Raw genomic sequence first — 19,358 nt, 5'->3', positions numbered from 1 at the left:
TAATTTCAGCTGGCTGCCCCCTTTTTTCAGAACTCTTAAGACACACTTTATAAATTCTGGACTTTGAAAAGATGTAGAGAAGAGAGGTCTGCAGGTAAACAGGTACAACTTATGCAGGAGTATTTGTTTCATTTCTGTGTACTACCTGAGGCCAGTAACTTCATTAGGAATATATAAGGGTTTACAACCACTTTTATCGTGATAAAAGGTCAGAAGATAAATACAACGTGTTTCTGGGCTCAAAACCCTTTCATCAGGGATGAGAAACAACACAACCCCCCCCCCCCCCCCCAAAAACACATGACCTATTATAGAAGTATGGCATTATGATACTATAAAACCCTAATATATATATTTCATATTGTTTTTTAGATTGTTCCATATATGAGTTTTATAGTATACCAATTTCTATACTAGGTCACGCGCCATTTTGTAAAGCCTTTTTATATTGTCTTGTTTCTTAGTCCTGATGGATGGGAAGTTGGGCCCCGAAATGCATTGGATTTAACTTTTGACCCTTTATGAAGACTCATAAACATTTACTGGACTTACTACTAACTTATGACGCTCTCAACCTTTATGTAGCACTACCCCCTTAGGAGTGGCTGAGTTTTGGGTCCCCCTACAGCTCTGCACAGCCAGGCAACACACATTTTCCTCCACACCTGCACACTGGAGTCAGTAAGCAGTCTTTGAGCTTGGTTTTGATGTTTTATTAAGGGGTTTCGAACTTGGGTGGTGTTAAGGGGCGGTGTGGGATCCCCAAGGAAACTGCAAACTCGAGGACAACTCCTTAGCAACTATATACAGATATGGACAGATTTGTCTCTCCTCTGAGAGCACTCCAGCTCTCTGGTGTACTTCCTCAGACCCCAGATGAATCCTCCTCCTCACCCAGCTGATGGAGGGTATTCCCTAGGAAAGGGGACCCAGAAACTGTCAACCTAAAAACACAGTCCCAGATCAGGAGCTATTTGGGTTCTCCACCTTACTGCTCTATTCCCTTCTCTGGCCCAGGGGAGTAAGGTTACTCACACTGTCCTTCCCGATAGCACAATGGGTTGGTGGTGGCCTTCAGGCCTTTCACTGGGCTGGTTTCTTCTCTGCTGCTCAGGTTGTCCTTCCTGTAAGACGGTGGTACAGTGGAGACTCCCTTGTCCAGCACCAGCCTGTAGGTAGGCCCCTTCCCTATGCCTTCTCCCAGGCTCCACACTCCAGCCTTCACTCCATCTTTCACCCCTACACTACTCCCTCCTACTGGTCAGACTTAGGGATTATCCTAACCCCATGCCAAGCCTCCTGCTTGCAGATTGGCCAAGATCCCTTAAGTCTGCAGATCAGCCCCTCCTCACCCCACCCCCACTGACTTCTAGAAACGTCTCCAGCTCATAGAGCAGGGGGTAGGTATCATGGAACTGACCTGCAGAGCCCTCAGCCCTGACCTAAAATAACCTGGCTAACTCATCCCAGGCTGCTACTCAGCCTCTACCTAAAAAAACTAAGTAGCTCCCCTTAGCTACACTTGAGGGGCGCTACATTTACTCTCTGTTTAGGCAATGTATTTCAGAAAAGTCACTTGTAGCCTCCACCAGGGATGCATGGGTCAGGATAACAATCCCTTCTTCTTTAGTGGAACACATAAAGCTGTCATTGCACTTATTCTGCCTTATGGCAGGTCCTTCTGTCCTGCCGATGGTATGTCCCGGGCAATGATGCAGTTTTAGGGCATCTGCCTCATTTAAGATAGTGCACATGCACAGTGACTCAAAAATGCATTAATTGTGGGGATCGAGGTGAGGAGTGTGTAGTTCCTACATATTTAGAGGTGGGGTTTGGGAAGAACCAACCAGTTAAGTGGACGTGATGGGTGGTCCTAGCAGCAAGACAGAAGATTGCAGAAGGGCCAGCAGTGCAGAAGCCCATCAGATATCTAACTGTACCACTGCTCCATTGGGCTGCCACTGGTCAACAGGGTCAGATCCGGGGAGGGTGCAGGGGTGGGCTGTACCCTTCATATTTTAGCTGTGCCCCACAGGTCTTGGAGGGTGTATCTGCTGATCCATGAGCCAGTCTGATGTAGACAGGCAATCAAATGGGGACTATCTATGTGAGGGGGCACTGTGACTAGGACACTGGATGTAAGGGAGTACTCTGATGAAGACAATTGATGTAAGGGGGGACTTTATTAAGAACACTGATGTAAGGGGGTGCTCTAAAGTGGACCCTGATGGAAGGGGGCACTCTGATGGGAACCCTGATGTAAGTTTGATGCGGTCTGATAGAAACATTCAATATGGGGGGGGGACATGTTTTGTTTAATTATCCTAATCTAATTAAACCCTTATACACAATATTGTTTTTGAGGTCATAAGACTTTGTGACAAACTGTCAGTGACTGACGTTATACCCCATTACGTTTCCGCAGACCCTGCATTCACTATATTCGGTCTCCCCGAACCCTGCATTCACTATATCTGGTCTCCCCGGACCCTGCATTCACTATATCTGGTCTCCCCGGATCCTACATTCACTATATCTGGTCTCCCCGGATCCTACATTCACTATATCTGGTCTCCCCTGAACTCTGCATTCACTATATCTGGTCTCCCCGGACCCTGCATTCACTATATCTGGTCCTCCCGGCCCCTGCATTCACTATATCTGGTCTCCTCGGACCCTGCATTCACTATATCTGGTCTCCCAGGACCCTGCATTCACTATATCTGGTCTCCCCGGACCCTGCATTCACTATATCCAGTCTCCCCGAATCCTGCATTCACTATATCTGGTCTCCCAGGACCCTGCATTCACTATATCCGGTCTCCCCGGACCCTGCATTCACTATATCTGGTCTCCCCGGACCCTGCATTCACTATATCTGGTCTCCCAGGACCCTGCATTCACTATATCCGCTCTCCCCAGACCCTGCATTCACTATATCCGCTCTCCCCAGACCCTGCATTCACTATATGCTGGTTCCCACTATTTGTATTGGGCCTGAAAACACTTGGGGGTCAGGTACAGCTTGGTAACGTAGTACGTTCTGCAAGTAGTGCTGGAATCTGGCAAACAAATTTGGAATACATTGAATGATTTAAGAGCGGCTATAAAACTGCAGAAAGCAGATAGTATTTTGTATTACTAGAGCGATTGCCTTGGAGATGGGGATTAGGCAAGCAGGGGGCCCTAAATGGCCGTGCTATGGGTCCCCATCATAGATAGTTAGGGCTCTGATGACTAAATCACAGTGCTTCAGCCAAGGGTATTGAGCCATGCTCACTTTCTATAAGCCACAATCACTTTTCACTGCAGAGCACAATATACATCCAACGTCCCCCCCTCCCCTCACTGTTCAATTCTGCATGGACTAAAATGCGGCAACATTAGTCCCTTCTTACCGTCAGCCAAACCTGTCACCCAATGCACTGTTGTAATGGGGTGACGGGCTCCTCTGAAAACTCAAATATCTGGGTGTTTTCAGGTACTTATATAGCGCCATCCATTTATGCAGCACTTTACATATATATTGTACATTCACATCAGTCCCTAACCCTCAAGGGGCGTACAATCTAAGGTCCCTAACCCTCAAGGGGTGTACAATCTAAGGTCCCTAACCCTCAAGGGGGTACAATCTAAGGTCCCTAACCCTCAAGGGGTGTACACTCTAAGGTCCCTAACCCTCAAGGGGTGTACCATCGAAGGTCCCTAACCCTCAAGGGGTGTACAATCTAAGGTCCCTAACTTAGTCTAGGTTCACACCTATGCAGGTTGCGTTTGAGGCGTCGCTACATTGCATTTTGCGTTTTTGCACTTGCATTTTTGTTGCGTTTTGTGGGGGTTTTTTTTAATTTTTTAAAATTTTTCTTGTTGCTAGGCAGATTTTAAACACAAAACGCAAAACACATCAAAAACGCAATACATGCTTTTCTGCAGCGTTCCCATTGAAGTCTATACAACCAAAAATGCCACATTTTGCGGTCAAAAAAGTCCTGACCCTTTCCAAAAACGCACCGGGTGAAAACCATCCCATGCTCGTCTCCATGACTTCTCCAGAGCTTCCCCTATCCTCTGGAGCTCTCTACCCCATTTTATCAGACTATCGCCTGCTGTGCTCACTATTAGGCGATCTCTGAAAACCTCTCTCTTCAGGGAAGCCTATCCTGCCCTCAGCTAATAATGGAATCTTCTACTCTTCCAACCAGTCAATCCCCCACAGTTACTACCTTTTGTACCACTAGCCCCTCCCTCCTAGATTGTAAGCTCCAAGGATCAGGCCCTCCTATCCCTCTTGTATTGAACTGTATTGTTGCTGTATTGTCTCCCGTTACATTGTAAAGCGCTGAGCAAACTGTTGGCGCTATATAAATCCTGTATAATAATAATAATAATAATATATAAATCCTGTATAATAATAATAATTTTATTTTAAGGGTATTTCCTTTAAAAAATATTTTGTAAAAATTAACCCTGACCATGTTATATAATAATAATAAAAAAGATGTGAACGTGTCCAGGGGCGGACTGACCAATTGGGAACTCGGGAACTGCCCGAGGGCCCGGGGTCAGTAGGGGACCCCATGAGATGCCCCTGGTACCTTTCTTAGGCTTTTTTAAGTGTAGTTTGAGTGTGGGCGAGGACACAGGGGCCCCATGATCCCCTATTGCCTGGGGGCCCCATGAGTTGCCAGTCTGCCCCTGAACGTGTCCCATAGGAAATCATGTTGAATAGACTGTAATGCATTTTACAGAAAATGCTAGGGTTACATTCATACATACTAGTGACAATTTAGACAGAATCCAATTCACCTCCCAGCATGTCTTTGGGGTGTGGGAGGAAACCGGAATACCTGAAGGAAACCCACACAGGCACAGGGAGAGCATGCAAACTCCAGGCAGGTGGTGCCATGGTTGGGATTTGAACAGGGGCGGACTGACCATTTGGAAACTCGGACACTGCCCGAGGGCCCAGGGTCATTGGAGGGCCCCATGAGATGCCCCTGTTACCTTTTTCATAGGCTTTTTTGAGTTTGGGCAAGGACATAGGGGCCCCATGTTCCCCTTTTGCCCAGGGGCCCCATGAGTTGTCAGTCCGCCCCTGGATTTTACTGCCAGGTGGAAGTGCTAACCATTTAGCCACTGTGTATGGGGTGATATACCCCCCCCCCCACAAAGTGCACGCTATGACCTATTACCTATTACCATACAGCTTGACTTTAAACACCACAAATCCCAGCATGCCTTCCCAACCTCCCTCTCTCCTATCTTCCCTTCATCCATAATCGTACGTCTCTTCATTCATTTCACACAAATTAGCAATTAATCCGACATAAAGATATTTATATGAATCTGACATATTAGTTTGCTTAATGATTGGTAATTATCTGTGGAGTAATATGCCCGATGGGGAGCAGACAAAAAAAAATGCGCAAAAACACCAAGATGGAATTCCTGAGAAAGTAAACATTTCCAGTGGGAATTCCCAGACATATGTGTGGATAATCAGGCATACGTTCGCAGGCTGCTGCAATGGAGCGGTGATTAATTCATACGATTCTTCCAGCGGGAAAAGGCCACATTGTTTTTAGCTGCCTTTTTTGCATGACGTGGAGTTTGCGCAGGTTTGCGACAATCAAATCCTGACTTTTATTTATTTCAGGTACTTATATAGCACCGTCAATTTACGCAGCACTTTACATATATATTGTACATTGACATCAGTCCCTAACTCTCAAGGGGCGTACAATCTAAGGTCCCTAACCCTCAAGGGGCGTACGATCTAAGGTCCCTAACCCTCAAGGGGCGTACGATCTAAGGTCCCTAACCCTCAAGGGGCGTACGATCTAAGGTCCCTAACTCACATTCATACATACACATACTAGGGACAATTTAGACAGGAGCCAATTAACCTACCAGCATGTCTTTGGAGTGTGGAAGGAAACCGGAGTACCCGGAGGAAACTCATGCAGGCACAGGGAGAACATGCAAACTCCAGGCAGGGGGTGCTGTGGCTAGGGTTTGAACCAACGACCCTAGTACTGCCAGGCGGAAGTGCTAACCATTTAGTCACTCTGCTGCCCAACTATGCTTTCAACTTAAGTCAGCAGACACGGCGCAATTTTTTTTTAGCTCAGCATTGGCCCACGCCTGGCTGCCCTGTTAGCTCCTCCCTGGTCAGTGTCTTTGAATCTGAGCGTGAGCAAGGTTTCTTTAACATGCTCTGTGGTTCTCGGGGAGGCTTGCACAGCACAGGATTACAAGAAAACAGGTTTCTCAGAGGCACTGTGAAAAGCCCTGCTGAAATTGGCTGCATTGTTCCGTGAATGCTGTGTTCTGGAAATTACTGCATATGCGACTTCAGGAACTTAATATGTACAGTCTGGAGGAAAGAAGGGAAAGGTCAGATGTGACTGGAACCTTTAAATACATCAAGGGGGTGCATAAGGTTCAGGAGGGCAGTTTTTGCAATATAAAACCAAAATCAAGAACACAGGCAGGGCGCCATGAATAAGGGGGTACCACCAGTCCTCCTGTAGGGGGCGCAGGCCAGCAGAGGTGCCCAGACAGCTGGGTGATTCGGATGTGGGCAGGGAGGGTGATCGGCACGGCAGGGGGGCAATTACTGGAACCAGGGGCGGACTGACAACTCATGAGGCCCCCGGGCAACAGGGAATCATGGGGCCCCTGTGTACTTGCCCAAACTTAAAAAAGCCTATGAAAAAGGTACCAGGGGCATCTCATGGGGCCCCTTAGTGACGGCAGTGCCCGAGTTTCCAAATGGTCAGTCTGCCTCTGACTGGAACCGATCCCCTGTATGGCTCTCTCTGCAGCAGCTGAAAGCTGTCTTCTTCTCCTCTCCCTGCCGCTGGCTTTCAGCTGCTGCAGAGAGAGCCATACAGGGGATCAGTTCCAGTAACTGCCCCACCCTGGTGCACCCACCACCCTCCCTGTACACCATACATTTCCCCCTGCTGCCCCCACCCCTGTAGTGTTGCCGGCTTCCCTCCTCTCATTCCCATTAGCTGCATATAATAGGATCTACGGAAAAAAAAAAAAAAAAAACAATCATGCAGGGCTTTTCTTCCTCATAGAATAGGTGCAGGTACTCCCCCTTTCGAGTCACCCTTTGTCTCTGTCCCCTACCTTTCAGCAAGATCCTCTGCAGCTGGCATATATAGAGCTAAAGAAAAGGATGTCCATAGTGTAGTAATTTTTAAAAAATGTATTAGATATTGCCATCCACGTGGGTAAAAAAGGATTCAAATCAGTTTCAAAATAAGTATTAGCACACTGTCCCAGGGGCAGACTGACCATTCGAGCACTCGGGCACCGCCCGAGGACCCGGAGTCAGTAGGGGGCCCATGAAATGCCCCTAGTACCTTTTTTATAAGCTTTTTTGGGTGTGCTTTGAGTGTGGGCAAGGACACAGGGGCCCCATGATCCCCTATTGCCCGGGGGCCCCATGAATTGTCAGTTTGCCCCTGCACTGACCATCAGAAAACAAAGATGTAAAGAAGGAGGAGCCGTATGCCGTGACGTCATGCCGCCGAAGCCTTGAGAAGGGCCAGCAGCATGACGTCACGGCATATGGCTCCTCTTTCTTTATGGTCATGTACTTTATGGTTGCGTGCAAGAGGCCTAAATGTAGAATGATATCTTTCTATGAAATGCGATTTCAGGAATTTATTCATGTCGATTTGTAAAGTTACTAAAAATTTCACTTTAAGTCTGTGCCCAGCTTTACACACCCCAGGCCGTATTTCAGCAATATTCCCAATTTCCACTTTTATTGTTCCAACATCACGGCCACAAATCTTTCTGTAACATAATTGTCATATCCGCATGTTAGAAAAGATGAATTCCTTGTTAAATTCTTGCTTTCTATACACATAGGACTGAGCTCACCAGACCTGTGAAAGAGCTCATGAAAAAAAATTCCATGAGGAATAATGACTTTTCTCAGCTAAGAGAAGTGTTTAAAGCCCAACTCCGGGAATTAAAAAATCCACCCTTGTCTTATAGTGCGTCCAGAAAGTATTCACAGCGCTTAACTTTTACCACATTTTGTTATGTTACAGCCTTATTTTTTTAAATTTCCTATAGTTGGACCTCTTTAAAATCACACATACAGCAAAGCCACGTACACTACTCTGCAAAAGTTTTAGGCAGGTGTGATAAAATGCTGTAAATGAAGAATGCTTTCAGAAATAGAAATGTTCATAGTTTATTTTTTATCAGTTAAAGTGTTACTAAACCCACAACAGTACAATCAGTCTGTAGATGCAGTAAAGCATGCTTGTTATACTCACTGTGGAACCTAAGGGGTTAATCCTCTGCATTGTGTAAAAATGCTGTTTGATCTCTCCCTTCTTCCAGTGTCCCCCTCTTATCTCCTGATAAAACATATCATGTGGAGTCACTCTGCACTTGCTCAGATTGGTGTGTATTGCTAGAGTGTTTTTTTTTTCTTGGGAGAGTGCATGTGATCAGCACAGGGCCAATCAGCACTATCCAGACAGAGGTCAGGGGTTCTGCATCCTCCTAGAGCAAACTGAAAACTCCTCCTACGAGCTTTAACCAGTCCTCTGCTGGACACTGATAGAAGTCACAAGACTGCTCTAACTGATGAGAAAAGGTATTTAGCAGTTTATATTTACTGAAATAATTGCATTTCCATGTTGTGTGTACTGTGGGAGACCAGATATAGTGGATGCAGGGTCCGGGGAGACCAGATGTAGTGAATGCAGGGTTCGGGGAGACCAGATATAGTGAATGCAGGGTCCGGGGAGACCAGATATAGTGAATGCAGGGTCCCGGGAGAGCGGATATAGTGAATGCAGGGTCCAGGAAGACCAGATATAGTGAATGCAGGGTGCAGGGAGACCAGATATAGTGAATGCAGGGTGCAGGGAGACCAGATATAGTAAATGCAGGGTCCAGGGAGACCAGATATAGTGAATGCAGGGTCCCGGGAGAGCGGATATAGTGAATGCAGGGCCCAGGAAGACCAGATATAGTGAATGCAGGGTCCGGGGAGACCAAATATAGTGAATGCAGGGTCCGGGGAGACCAGATATAGTGAATGCAGGGTCCAGGGAGACCGGATATAGTGAATGCAGGGTCCAGGGAGACCAGATATAGTGAATGCAGGGTCCGGGGAGACCAGATATAGTGAATGCAGGGTCCAGGGAGACCGGATATAGTGAATGCAGGGTCTGGGGAGACCAGATATAGTGACTGCAGGGCCCTGGAGACCAGATATAGTGAATGCAGGGTCTGGGGAGACCAGATGTAGTAAATGCAGGGTCCGGGGAGACCAGATATAGTGAATGCAGGGTCCGGGGAGACTGGATATAGTGAATGCAGGGTCCGGGGAGACTGGATATAGTGAATGCAGGGTCCGGGGAGACCAGATATAGTGAATGCAGGGTCCGGGGAGACTGGATATAGTGAATGCAGGGTCCGGGGAGACTGGATATAGTGAATGCAGGGTCCGGGGAGACCAGATATAGTGAATGCAGGGTCTGGGGAGACCAGATATAGTGAATGCAGGGTCCGGGGAGACCAGATATAGTGAATGCAGGGTCCCGGGAGAGCGGATATAGTGAATGCAGGGTCCGGGGAGACCTGATATAGTGAATTCAGGGTCCAGGAAGACCAGATATAGTGAATGCAGGATCCGGGGAGACCAGATATAGTGAATGCAGGGTCCGGGGAGACCAGATATAGTGAATGCAGGGTCCGGGGAGACCAGATATAGTGAGTGCAGGGTCCAGGGAGACCGGATATAGTGAATGCAGGGTCTGGGGAGACCAGATATAGTGACTGCAGGGCCCTGGAGACCAGATATAGTGAATGCAGGGTCTGGGGAGACCAGATGTAGTGAATGCAGGGTCTGGGGAGAACTAATATAGTGAAATCAGGGACCGGGGAGACCAGATATAGTGAATGCAGGGTCCGGGGAGACCAGATATAGTGAATGCAGGGTCCGGGGAGACCTGATATAGTGAATGCAGGGTCCGGGAGACCAGATATAGTGAATGCAGGGTCCGGGGGAGACCAGATATAGTGAATGCAGGATCCGTAGAGAGCGGATATAATGAATGCAGGGTCCAGGGAGACCAGATGTAGCGAATGCAGGGTCCGGGGAGGCCAGATATAGTGAATGCAGGGTCCGGGGAGACCAGATATAGTGAACGCAGGGTCCAGGGAGGCCAGATATATTGAATGCAGGGTACGGGGAGACCAGATATAGTGAACACAGGGTCCTGGTTTAGTAACATTTTAGCATAATGGAAAGTAGTTTGAATCAATATTTGGGGTGACCGCCCTTTACCTTCAAAATATCATCAGTTCTTCTACGTAGACTTGCACAGTTTGTGAAGGAACTCAGAAGGTAGTTTGTTCACACACCTCCAGATGGTATGGCATGATGGATAAGTATCTGCCCTTATTTCTCCACATTGAGGACACCATTGATCCTGACCAAATCTCCAACACCATTTGCAGAAATGTAGCCCCAGACTTGCAAGGAACCTCCAACAAGCTTCACAGTTGCCTACAGATACTCATTATTGCACCACTCTCCAGCCCTTCGCCGACAAATTGCCCCCTGCTACAGCCAAATATTTCACATTTTGACTCATCAGTCCAGAGCACCTACTGCCATTTTTCTGCACCCCAAATCCTAGTTTTTGTTCATAGTTGAGTTGCTTGGCCTTGTTTCCACGTCAGAGGTATGGCTTTTTGGCTGCAATTCTTCCATGAAAACCATTTCTGGCCAGACTTCTCCGGACAGTAGATGGGTGTACCTGGGTCCCATTGGTTTCTGCCAGTTGTGTGCTGATGGCACTGCTGGACAGCTTCTAAGGGAAGTAAGCATGATGTGTCTTTCATCTGCTGCATTAGGTTTCCTTGGCCAACCACTGAGTCTGCTGTCCTCAGAGCCACCCGTTTCTTTGCACTTCTTCAAAACAGCTTGGATAAGACATCTTGAAACCCCAGTCTGTTTTGACATCTTTGAGAAAAAGGAGAGAAGCGCCTCTAAGTGCAATAAGTCTTTTAATTCAAGTCTAAATGTAGAAACACTCACATGTGTGAAGTAATCATAAGCATAAAAACCGTGGTTAACAATAGTTAACGGTGGGGTGGTAACCCGGGTGAAGAGCCGTCATCTCTCTGCGATGTGGGGAGGTCAGCTCTCGGCTGGAACAGCGTGGTGGCTGGAGGGGGAACAGTGGTGAGGCCAGCCTTCATGCACGTCCTCCCTCAAAGCCGGATGGAACGCACGCTGGAACGTAGCGGCGGCGTGGCCGTGATGACGTCAGATCCCAGGGTGCACTGCGACGCGTTTCGGAGCATGCACTGGCCGTGGAAGGCGGAAGTGCACTCCTTTTTCAAGCAGGGGGAAGTGGATGAACAGGGGTGAATATATAGGGAACGTGAGTCTAATTGATCAATTAACCAATTAACCAGTGATTGACCATTGCTGTCAGGTGAATAGTGTAAAGTCATGGATGTTAACTGGGGGGTAAAAAGAAACCAAATGGAAAAAAGAGAGGATGTAATAAATAAGAAAACGGAAGACGAAAGAAAAAAAAAAAAAAAAAAAAAAAAATTATGTTCTGGGAGATTAGTGGGGTAAAATGTTCACCTTGCAGCACTGGCACATCAATTATGTAACAGTAGTGAGCAGATATTTAGTGGTAATACAGCATGATTGCAAGATGATACAGCATGATTGCAAGATGATAAACATATTGGTAATAATACATGCAGATGACATTATAAAAAGTAAATTACATTGTAAAAAATTGTAAAAAATAGAATAAAATATAAATAATGAACAAAAGGTTATAAATAATAAACTAAAAATTGGATAAAAAAAAAAAAAAAAAAAAAAAAAAAAAAAAAAAAAAAATTCGATAAAAAATTTGATTAAAAAATTCGATTAAAAAATTCGATTAAAAAAAAAAAAAAAAAAAAAAAAAAATTATAAAGAAAGGGGGGGGGGGGAAGTATCATTGTGAGTGTTGAGTGGCTGTGAATGGGAGATTGTAGTGTTTATAGTATAGTGTTAATGTCTAATTCCTCGTTGAGTCCGCCTGGGGACAATGTATCTAATGTAAATATCCAATAAGTTTCTTGTGAACAGAGTTTTTTGAAACGATCAGACTCAGAGAGATTGTTGTGTATGGATTCTAAGACCCATACTTGTAGGCCATCAGTGGATTTTTGGTGATATTCAAGGAAGTGGCGGGGGACGCTATGTTTGTCTTTACCATCTTCAATAAGACGTCTGTGCTCGCCAAACCTGGCGCGGAGGGGTCTGATGGTTCGTCCCACATATAGGAGGCCGCAAGGGCAGGATATACAATAGATCACATGATCAGTGGAGCAGTTGTAAAATTCTTTGAATGAATAGGTTTTTCCTTTTGTGGTGAAGTTTTTTTGTCCGTGTTTAACGAATTGGCAAGTTTTGCATAGCGCTTTGTTGCATCTATACATGCCGACAATGGGTATGAGGCAGATTGTGTTGAGTGTGTTGGTGGGTGGGTTGTATTTGCTGGGGGCAATCTTGTTTTTAAGGTTGATGGCTTTGCGGTAGGTGTATTTTGGTTTTTTATCTAAGATGTCTATTAAATGTGGATCCTGTAGTAGTATCGGCCAATGTCTATTGATGATAGACTCCATTTTGTGAAAGTTGTTGTGGAATTTGGTTATAAATCTGACCTGGTTGGGAGGCTCTGAGTTATTGTGTGTTTGGGGTCTACCCTTGTGGTAGAAGGAGTGGGCCTCATCTACTAGCTTGTGTGGGTAACCTTTGTCTAGGAATTTCTTTATTAGAATGTCACTCTGGAGATTGTAATCTGAATCTGTGGTGCAGTTTTGTCTGAGACGACAGAATTGTCCTTTAGGTATATTTTGGATCCATTTGGGGTGGTGGCAGCTGTTGAAGTGGAGGTATGAGTTGCCAGATACGGGTTTGAAGTGGTTTTTTGTTAATATTTGGAGATTGTCATGGTATAATTCGAGATCTAGGAATACAAGAGTATGTTTGTGGTGAGTGGAGGTGAAGGACAGTCCAAAAGGATTTGAATTGCAATGGGTTACGAACTGGTCTACGTGTGATATTGGTCCATCCCAGATGACGATAATGTCATCTATGTAACGGCCGTAAAAGATGATGTGGGCGGCAAAGGGATTGTTGTGCCATATGTGTTTGTCCTCCCAGAAACTCATAGTCAAGTTGGCATATGAGGGTGCAAAGTTGGCTCCCATGGCTGTACCTTGAGTTTGTAAGTAGAAATCGTGGTTGAATGTGAAGTAATTGTGTTTGAGGCAAAATGAGGTGGCGTCTACTATAAAGGAAGATTGTTTGGGGTTGAGTGATGGATCCAAGGATAGATAATGCTGGATGGCGGTGATGCCTACATCATGGGGTATCGAGGTGTATAGGGAGCAGACATCTAACGAGACCCAACAATAGTCGGGTTCCCAGGAGTATGTTTGGAGTAATTCTAGCAAGTGTCCGCTGTCCCGGATATATGAGTGTTGAGCCTGTGCAAGGGGTTGTAGGAAGTGGTCGATATATTGGGAGAAACCGCTGGTAATGCTCCCTGTGGCCGCTACGATTGGTCTTCCTGGTGGATTATTTGGATTTTTGTGTACTTTGGGGAGAAAGTAAAAATACGGGGTGTTGTAGAAGTCTTTAGATAGAAAAGAGGCTTCCTGCTTGGTGATGACACCATCAAGTAAGGCTGTGTTCGTTAGTAGTAGTGCGTCCTGTTTGAATTCGGGTAGTGGGTCTTTAGTTAATTTGGTATACGTGGATGTGTCTGAGAGGAGTCTGAGGGCTTCGTCTATGTAGTCAGTGGTATTAAGAAGTACAATGCCGCCGCCTTTATCGGCGGGCTTGATAATAATGTCCTTATTGTTTGATAAAGTGGTAATGGATTTTTTTACAGTGTTTGGTAGATTAGAGGCGGAATGGTGCTGGTTGGGATTGCACAATTTGATGAATTCCGAGTAGACTACTCTATAAAAACTTTCCAGGTAGGGGCCCTTAGAATGTGTGGGATTGAATACTGATTTGGGTCTGAGCGTAGTGTGTGCCACAGGTGGGGGGTATAAAAGTTGTGAAGTGAGTGTAAAATCTAAAGGTGGGCCATCATCAGGGTGAGACTCAGCAAATAATTGTTCTAATATGTCTAAGGCGTCTGAGTCAGATGGGGTTGAGGGGTTGATATTGTCTGTGTCAGGTGAAATGGCTGTAGGCTGAGTTTTTTTGGATTGAATGTGAAAGAATCTTTTTAAGGTGAGATTGCGTATAAATTTATTCAGGTCTTTGAATAGTGTGAATAAGTTGGGTGGGGAAGTTGGGGCAAAGTTTAGACCGTGATTGAGCAGAGAGATTTCAGTTTGTGATAGTTGATGGTTGGATAAGTTGAAGATTTTTACAGTTTGCGGTGTTTGTGTTTGGTGTGTGTTGCGGTGTTTATTTCGTCCCCCCCTACAGCCTCTGTGTGTTTTCTTTTTCCGTGGGGGGGATTTTGACCTAAAAAAGACGGTGAGGTGTTGGTGGGGGAGTGGTGAGCAGAAATGAGAGTGGGGTTAAGATGATTGTTCGAAATCGGAAGGCCAAGGGTGATGACAGTATGGGCATCGGTGGATGGGGATATGGGTTGAGGGGTGTTTGTGTGGGTGATGGGAATCTGAGTGCCATTAGGTGTGGTGTCACCAGTTATGGGTATAGGGGTGGTGATGGTCTGAGGTATATTTATAGGGTTTTTTTGTTGTTGGTTTGTGGAAGTGTTATTGGGAGGTGTTTTAGTGTTGGGGCGAGACTTGGGTGTGTCTTTATTGTGCAAGCTTTTGTGGTTGAAGTGATTGGTGTGTTGTGTGGGATATGATTTGGTGAATCGTGTTTGAATGAGAGGGGGGATGGGTTGTCGTGGTGTGGTATGTTGTTGTGGTGTTCTAGATGTGCGGGGGAGGACTAAATCCATGAGGGCGGGGATGCTGTGATTTTTCCAAGTGAAAACTCTATTGTGGTTATAGTCATCTAGATCTCTTTTAAATTTGGCAATTTTGTTTGATACTATGAGGTTCTCTCTAGACAGCGGACACAAATTACCCACACAGTGGCTAAAAACTCTAAAAAAGAACACCAAACATCAAGAGAACCTCATAGTATCAAACAAAATTGCCAAATTTAAAAGAGATCTAGATGACTATAACCACAATAGAGTTTTCACTTGGAAAAATCACAGCATCCCCGCCCTCATGGATTTAGTCCTCCCCCGCACATCTAGAACACCACAACAACATACCACACCACGACAACCCATCCCCCCTCTCATTCAAACACGATTCACCAAATCATATCCCACACAACACACCAATCACTTCAACCACAAAAGCTTGCACAATAAAGACACACCCAAGTCTCGCCCCAACACTAAAACACCTCCCAATAACACTTCCACAAACCAACAACAAAAAAACCCTATAAATATACCTCAGACCATCACCACCCCTATACCCATAACTGGTGACACCACACCTAATGGCACTCAGATTCCCATCACCCACACAAACACCCCTCAACCCATATCCCCATCCACCGATGCCCATACTGTCATCACCCTTGGCCTTCCGATTTCGAACAATCATCTTAACCCCACTCTCATTTCTGCTCACCACTCCCCCACCAACACCTCACCGTCTTTTTTAGGTCAAAATCCCCCCCACGGAAAAAGAAAACACACAGAGGCTGTAGGGGGGGACGAAATAAACACCGCAACACACACCAAACACAAACACCGCAAACTGTAAAAATCTTCAACTTATCCAACCATCAACTATCACAAACTGAAATCTCTCTGCTCAATCACGGTCTAAACTTTGCCCCAACTTCCCCACCCAACTTATTCACACTATTCAAAGACCTGAATAAATTTATACGCAATCTCACCTTAAAAAGATTCTTTCACATTCAATCCAAAAAAACTCAGCCTACAGCCATTTCACCTGACACAGACAATATCAACCCCTCAACCCCATCTGACTCAGACGCCTTAGACATATTAGAACAATTATTTGCTGAGTCTCACCCTGATGATGGCCCACCTTTAGATTTTACACTCACTTCACAACTTTTATACCCCCCACCTGTGGCACACACTACGCTCAGACCCAAATCAGTATTCAATCCCACACATTCTAAGGGCCCCTACCTGGAAAGTTTTTATAGAGTAGTCTACTCGGAATTCATCAAATTGTGCAATCCCAACCAGCACCATTCCGCCTCTAATCTACCAAACACTGTAAAAAAATCCATTACCACTTTATCAAACAATAAGGACATTATTATCAAGCCCGCCGATAAAGGCGGCGGCATTGTACTTCTTAATACCACTGACTACATAGACGAAGCCCTCAGACTCCTCTCAGACACATCCACGTATACCAAATTAACTAAAGACCCACTACCCGAATTCAAACAGGACGCACTACTACTAACGAACACAGCCTTACTTGATGGTGTCATCACCAAGCAGGAAGCCTCTTTTCTATCTAAAGACTTCTACAACACCCCGTATTTTTACTTTCTCCCCAAAGTACACAAAAATCCAAATAATCCACCAGGAAGACCAATCGTAGCGGCCACAGGGAGCATTACCAGCGGTTTCTCCCAATATATCGACCACTTCCTACAACCCCTTGCACAGGCTCAACACTCATATATCCGGGACAGCGGACACTTGCTAGAATTACTCCAAACATACTCCTGGGAACCCGACTATTGTTGGGTCTCGTTAGATGTCTGCTCCCTATACACCTCGATACCCCATGATGTAGGCATCACCGCCATCCAGCATTATCTATCCTTGGATCCATCACTCAACCCCAAACAATCTTCCTTTATAGTAGACGCCACCTCATTTTGCCTCAAACACAATTACTTCACATTCAACCACGATTTCTACTTACAAACTCAAGGTACAGCCATGGGAGCCAACTTTGCACCCTCATATGCCAACTTGACTATGAGTTTCTGGGAGGACAAACACATATGGCACAACAATCCCTTTGCCGCCCACATCATCTTTTACGGCCGTTACATAGATGACATTATCGTCATCTGGGATGGACCAATATCACACGTAGACCAGTTCGTAACCCATTGCAATTCAAATCCTTTTGGACTGTCCTTCACCTCCACTCACCACAAACATACTCTTGTATTCCTAGATCTCGAATTATACCATGACAATCTCCAAATATTAACAAAAAACCACTTCAAACCCGTATCTGGCAACTCATACCTCCACTTCAACAGCTGCCACCACCCCAAATGGATCCAAAATATACCTAAAGGACAATTCTGTCGTCTCAGACAAAACTGCACCACAGATTCAGATTACAATCTCCAGAGTGACATTCTAATAAAGAAATTCCTAGACAAAGGTTACCCACACAAGCTAGTAGATGAGGCCCACTCCTTCTACCACAAGGGTAGACCCCAAACACACAATAACTCAGAGCCTCCCAACCAGGTCAGATTTATAACCAAATTCCACAACAACTTTCACAAAATGGAGTCTATCATCAATAGACATTGGCCGATACTACTACAGGATCCACATTTAATAGACATCTTAGATAAAAAACCAAAATACACCTACCGCAAAGCCATCAACCTTAAAAACAAGATTGCCCCCAGCAAATACAACCCACCCACCAACACACTCAACACAATCTGCCTCATACCCATTGTCGGCATGTATAGATGCAACAAAGCGCTATGCAAAACTTGCCAATTCGTTAAACACGGACAAAAAAACTTCACCACAAAAGGAAAAACCTATTCATTCAAAGAATTTTACAACTGCTCCACTGATCATGTGATCTATTGTATATCCTGCCCTTGCGGCCTCCTATATGTGGGACGAACCATCAGACCCCTCCGCGCCAGGTTTGGCGAGCACAGACGTCTTATTGAAGATGGTAAAGACAAACATAGCGTCCCCCGCCACTTCCTTGAATATCACCAAAAATCCACTGATGGCCTACAAGTATGGGTCTTAGAATCCATACACAACAATCTCTCTGAGTCTGATCGTTTCAAAAAACTCTGTTCACAAGAAACTTATTGGATATTTACATTAGATACATTGTCCCCAGGCGGACTCAACGAGGAATTAGACATTAACACTATACTATAAACACTACAATCTCCCATTCACAGCCACTCAACACTCACAATGATACTTCCCCCCCCCCCCTTTCTTTATAATTTTTTTTTTTTTTTTTTTTTTTTTTTTTTTTAATCGAATTTTTTAATCGAATTTTTTAATCAAATTTTTTATCGAATTTTTTTTTTTTTTTTTTATCCAATTTTTAGTTTATTATTTATAACCTTTTGTTCATTATTTATATTTTATTCTATTTTTTACAATTTTTTACAATGTAATTTACTTTTTATAATGTCATCTGCATGTATTATTACCAATATGTTTATCATCTTGCAATCATGCTGTATCATCTTGCAATCATGCTGTATTACCACTAAATATCTGCTCACTACTGTTACATAATTGATGTGCCAGTGCTGCAAGGTGAACATTTTACCCCACTAATCTCCCAGAACATAATTTTTTTTTTTTTTTTTTTTTTTTTCTTTCGTCTTCCGTTTTCTTATTTATTACATCCTCTCTTTTTTCCATTTGGTTTCTTTTTACCCCCCAGTTAACATCCATGACTTTACACTATTCACCTGACAGCAATGGTCAATCACTGGTTAATTGGTTAATTGATCAATTAGACTCACGTTCCCTATATATTCACCCCTGTTCATCCACTTCCCCCTGCTTGAAAAAGGAGTGCACTTCCGCCTTCCACGGCCAGTGCATGCTCCGAAACGCGTCGCAGTGCACCCTGGGATCTGACGTCATCACGGCCACGCCGCCGCTACGTTCCAGCGTGCGTTCCATCCGGCTTTGAGGGAGGACGTGCATGAAGGCTGGCCTCACCACTGTTCCCCCTCCAGCCACCACGCTGTTCCAGCCGAGAGCTGACCTCCCCACATCGCAGAGAGATGACGGCTCTTCACCCGGGTTACCACCCCACCGTTAACTATTGTTAACCACGGTTTTTATGCTTATGATTACTTCACACATGTGAGTGTTTCTACATTTAGACTTGAATTAAAAGACTTATTGCACTTAGAGGCGCTTCTCTCCTTTTTCTCATCTACAGAAGTTGCTACAGCTTATTTGGAAGCCTTGCCCTCAGTGCCACACGGAATCCTACGCTCTTCATACAGTAGCCACTAATACCACCATCACCCATACTAC

General features: G+C 45.1%; 2 protein-coding genes across 2 annotated transcripts; one reads left to right on the top strand and one right to left on the bottom strand.

Moving 5' to 3' along the window:
- Nucleotides 1–12,010: 12,010 nt before the first annotated feature.
- Nucleotides 12,011–14,607, bottom strand: LOC149458247 (uncharacterized; the record flags this gene model as incomplete). Its single annotated transcript, XM_089682441.1, has 1 exon — nucleotides 12,011–14,607. A coding segment is annotated over one exon (2,547 nt), but the record flags the coding sequence as incomplete, so codon positions are not given.
- A 1,079-nt stretch (nucleotides 14,608–15,686) lies between these two features.
- On the top strand, nucleotides 15,687–18,277 carry LOC149458246 (uncharacterized; the record flags this gene model as incomplete). Its single annotated transcript, XM_089682435.1, has 1 exon — nucleotides 15,687–18,277. A coding segment is annotated over one exon (2,541 nt), but the record flags the coding sequence as incomplete, so codon positions are not given.
- Nucleotides 18,278–19,358: the final 1,081 nt, after the last annotated feature.

Source organism: Staurois parvus, unplaced genomic scaffold (genome assembly GCF_062004578.1).
Source record: "Staurois parvus isolate SC_StPar_1 unplaced genomic scaffold, SC_StPar_1.0 ptg000290l, whole genome shotgun sequence".
Lineage (NCBI taxonomy): Eukaryota > Metazoa > Chordata > Amphibia > Anura > Ranidae > Staurois > Staurois parvus.
Note: the sequence above shows the minus strand (reverse complement) of the source record. Positions and strands in the feature narration are given on the sequence as shown.